This window comes from Aedes aegypti, chromosome 2 (genome assembly GCF_002204515.2).
Source record: "Aedes aegypti strain LVP_AGWG chromosome 2, AaegL5.0 Primary Assembly, whole genome shotgun sequence".
NCBI classification, from domain to species: Eukaryota; Metazoa; Arthropoda; class Insecta; order Diptera; family Culicidae; genus Aedes; species Aedes aegypti.
Window position 1 is genome coordinate 135751653 of NC_035108.1, and position 5052 is coordinate 135756704.

The 5052-nt window shown below is 36.9% G+C and overlaps 1 protein-coding gene across 1 annotated transcript; it reads right to left on the reverse strand.

Moving 5' to 3' along the window:
• Positions 1-2703: 2703 nt before the first annotated feature.
• On the reverse strand, positions 2704-3704 carry LOC5573688 (protein lethal(2)essential for life). Its single transcript, XM_001660961.2, has one exon. The coding sequence runs from the start codon at positions 3472-3474 to the stop codon at positions 2881-2883; it is 594 nt and encodes a 197-aa protein (XP_001661011.1). The 5' UTR covers positions 3475-3704; the 3' UTR covers positions 2704-2880.
• Between the last annotated feature and the right edge of the window lie 1348 nt (positions 3705-5052).

The window sequence follows — 5052 nt, forward strand, 5'->3', positions numbered from 1 at the left end:
CCAACCTGAAAAGATTCTCGACCGGTGGGATTCGAACCCACGACCCTCAGCTTGGTCTTGCTGAATAGCTGCGCGTTTACCGCTACGGCTATCTGGGTCCCTCCAATGAACTTTCCATAATAACTTTTAATGTTAATGGGCAAGGTTCGGACTACCAAACGTCAGTTAAAAAGCACCTTGTAGCCCAAATAAACATACCATAAAGTAAAAACGTCAAACACGCATACGTCAAAGTTGATTGGTTGATTGTTATCCCGTAATTTGACTTGAAATATCTTTCCGAGTATGTTAACATATGCATAAACAATATCTTAGTAAATTTAGAAAAACAGTTTGATATTCGATAATTTCTCACTAAATTGACCCATCCTCACCCTATCGAGGGGGTGACATTAGGTCGAAGAAACTGGAATTGGTCAGCATTAAGCACAAGTCAGAGGAATTGTCCTCTATTCTAGTTTGATACTACCTGCCAATAACATGGATTATGATTCACATGAATTTGACAATTTTAAACCCTTTAAAACAATTTTAAGGGGCGATATTTTCATAGTTTTGCAACGATTTAGCTTAATTTAACTACTTTCTTAGAGAACTATGTTTTTGTTTAATTATTCAAACATTTGCTAAGATATTTCAATTTAAGCTGTGACCGATTTGACCCATTCAAACTTAAAAACCAACACATTAGAAACTATCGTCTTCGCATGTTTCTAATATGTTTTTTGATTTCATATGCTCATTGAACATTTTGGGCTTATTTGTCATCGCAAACATTGATTGGATATTTTTGTTATCTGTTATAACTATTTGATAAATTATAAATATCTATATGATTCGCTATTGACCGCTAAAGCAATATTCAAAAATCAAAATGTGTTCTAAATGTTTAAACCCTATCAATCGATAAACAAAAGTACACTTATAAAAGTTAATAGTGTTTTTTATTCATAATCGTCATTTAATATTACATATTTTATTTGGATTTTTTTAAATTCAACTTTTCGGCATCGTTACACTACTTACTTATTTGACTTTACATCAATTATCTTGATAAAGCCTCGTCAACAATAACTCGGTTAACTCGGTTCATGGCCGCTTTTCTCCATCCTCGACTGTGACCCACGCTCTCCAGTCCTGGTGCTCCAGGGTCTGGTGGTCAGTCCACCTAGCTCGCTGCGCCCCACGCCTTCTTGTTCCGACCGGATTCGTAACGAACACCATCATTACAATTCAAGGAAAAACGTTCAACGTTGAGATCCAACAAATATATTTAAAATTCTTTTAGATTTCATGCAAAAGAATGACATTCTAATGATTTGACCCACATTGCATTTGAGACTTTCTGAATCTTAACCGACCTTATAAAGGCAACTCAAGCCTGTCCATCAAAATTTGATTATTTTGCTTCATCATCTGAAAAAATACAACTTTCAGAAGATGAAATATTTTTAAATTTGATTTGTGGTCCCGTCAATGCGGCCCTGAGAATTATGATACCATTTTATAACGTATCTGTAAACTGACAAATGGATTGGATGTATTTGTCGTGGTCCGTCTCATAACCACGTAACGTTCATAACTTGGGCTGGCAAATGTATATGACTGTCAATCTTGTTTCTGTTGAAATTTATTTCACAATCCAATTTTTTTTATCTCAAGCAGCATTATTTGATTGCTAAATCCATTTCCGTTTTCAAAAATATAATAGTCAATGAGATATTAGCTCTTAAAAATGTAGAATGTGACAATTTCAGCCAATTTGCATGCAAGTTTACTAGCAGGTTTATTTGTTTAATTTTCTACAAACTCTGTTTATTAATTGCATGAGTATGATTGATCGCCCGCAGATGCTACTCCGTTATTGCAAGAACAGCTGTACTTACACAGGGAATCAACAGACACTACTAGGGATCAGTAGCATCCTCAATGTGTAAGTACTGGTGCTCTCATTATCATAATAAACAATAACACCGGCTGCGTCCGAATGCAGGTCAATTTGGGATGGGAGGGAAATGTTAACGTGTTACTTGCCTTATGGAAGCCGAGTAGTCCTCTGCTCTTCCACAAGTAGACACTGGGAGTTTGGATGTGGGAACAGATTCATAACATGCAAATTTCTATCATATCATAAGACGGACTGCAATTTCATTAGAAAAAGTTGTAACGCATAGCATGCACAAGATGTTATAAAACTAACAGTCCTTATCAGTGCAGTTAAATGCCAAATTTAAAAAAAAAGTTTCTAGCAATTTGCCATGCGGAATAGAGCAGCAAGTATGCCCGACCGATTGTAATTCACACATTTTTCAGGATACTGAGAGTCATTGAGGGTGCAAATGTGCCAAAATTGTGTATGTACTGATTGATTTGAACCTATTCCAATTATAATTCGTTCATTCATTCATTTTTCATTGAATTAGAAACTTATGCAATTTGGCACATTCTTACCTTTTCTAGAAGGTTAAATTAAGACAAATAAACTGATTCGCAATAAGAGAGAAAGAATCATATTCAACTTAAGTTTCATACAACTTTCCAAGAAACAATTCATACAATGGACATGACATTTGAGTATTATAGTAATCATCCACATAGTATTTGGTTTAGTTTTTGCCAATTCTTTCATTTATCAAACCAGCAAACTTGAATTTTTATTAATACAACAGCAGAATCAACGCTTTATTTAATTACTTTATCAAATAAAACAAAAAAGCACATAGTTATACCTCATAACATTATAACTTAGAACGTTACAATATTCAAGAAATTCAGTTCAGGAACGAATTACATATGAATCTTATAGTTAATCATTATGATTAAGACAAGTAAAGACATCAAATTGAGGTAGCGTTGTCAAGTAGCAGCACTCAGAAATGCTTATTTGCGCTGTTCGACTGCTTTCTTTTCAGAATCCTGCAGTTGTTTCGCTGGCTGGCCGGTCTGAATGATCGGAATCGCTTTGGGTCCTTCTGCTTCTGGCAAGGCCTTCTTTGGAGCAGTAACCGTCAAAATGCCATCCGATGAGAGCGACGAGACAATTTGGTTGCAATCATGTCCAGCCGGAAGTACGTACCGACGAACGAATTGTCTCGAAACGAATCCGTGTTCATCTTGTTTCTCCTCGTGCTTGCCTTCGACGATAATGCTGTTGTCTGTAGCCTTGACAGAGATTTCTTCGGGTGCGAACTGCTGAACGTCCAGGTTGATTTGGAACTTGTCGTCCGAAACATTGACCGTTGATCCGGAATCCTGACGAGCGGCAAGGCTTGAATTGCGCCACGGTCTGTTATAGCGGGAGCGTCTCTGATTCTGTAACGCAGACTGAGCAGCAGCTGCCGTGGTGAGTGCCGTTAGCAAATCATCTCCGCTGATTCCACTGCCGAAGTGCTGGTCCAAGAGTTGGGATGTACGCAGAGGAGTATCCCAGCAGTCATCCCACCAGTCACGGAACACGATCGGAATGAGCGACATTTTCTTCTTCTGATAACACTTTTTCTCTGAATGTGTTTTTGCACTGATTAGTGAAATCACTTTATCGAATGCGTGTTTCTGTACTAACTGATACCGAGCATGAACCTCTGCCGCCTTTTATATGTTCGCTCACCTCACATGAGTTGAGGCACTCACGGAAGTGCTAGAAAAATCATAAGCCTTCGAGAGCAGAATGAAATGTACATTACTAATGGAGCTTTCGAGAAGCTTCTAATATTAAACTAGGGTGAGTTTAATTTGGACATCTCGAATGGGTTATTGTGATTTCTAAGTAGGTTATAAAGAAAATAATCTGAAACAATACCCAGCGATCAGAAAAGCAGTTGAAAATTTTCGCGAGAGGGTATAACGATCTATTCCACAGCATAGAATATTCATCCAAAATGGCGCAAAACATTGGGTACGGATTTCAGAGAAATGTTTGTTCATTTAAAGGCATGACCGTACAGTGTTTCCAAAAAATCTTAGAAAAAATGATTGCAACATTACGCCTCCGAAGCAAGCAAAATAAATCTATATGCCTAAACGTTTTAATTTTAAGGACATTGGATTTTGTTTAGTTAAAAGTATTTTACAATTTTTCATATCAATTTATTAATTGTTTATTTCCATTTTTTTTGTTTCTTTTTACTCGAGGATTGATAAATATGTTCTTACATATATGCATTTAGATAATTTTCCGTTCTTCTTTCTTTCGAGATGCTGTTGTTATTAAGATTTTTCATTGCAGCAAAATTGTAAGGAATTGCTCTACTCCTCGTCCTTGAACTGCAAAAATGGTCGGGTATTGCCAAACTCAATAAAGAATAGGGCCGTACTTCACAGCTTCTCGACAGGAATGATTCGAACCCACCACGCACAACAAGGTCTTGCTGAATAGTTGCGTGTTTAGAGCTAATAAAGAAAGCTTGTAGATCGTGTGTTCATTGAATCAAAATGTATGCTCTGCTAAATCACACAATGATTCACTTTATTTGACTTTTCAGACCAGCTGAAAAAAATAGCTTATAGTTTGGGAACACTGTCAAGAGTGGCACATATCGGTGTGGATGAATACATGAACAGATCATAAACAGTCTTGTGCCTACTAATGCGCCTCAGTTCTTACCAATGTTCTACAGTTTTCGAGAAAATTCGGCATAAATGTTTACGTGACTCCGGTCAGGTTTTTCTCTGAGCTCCGCAAACAATATTTGGCGCCCTCTCAAATGTATACAAAACACACAGGAACGATGCAAAGAATGAATTATATCCTCTCTTGTCGCTGAAGCGGGTAAAATTCAAGATGTGCGAAAAGCGAAACCAAAAGTCTGTCCTGAAGTTCATCTCTGAGGGATACTGGTTTGAGAGTTCACGCTTCATACGTGTGGTAACCTCATATTTAGCTTGGTAATATTTACAAGTTTTCACATTATCAACAGATTTGAAGAAAAACGGAATATACTTTTATATCCATTTTTTAAAATACATCAGTGACAAAAGTTAGTAAATAAATTCTGTTTTGCCATACAAAATTGCCAAGTTTTGGGCTCTGTATCTCAGCTTCGGGAAGTCCGA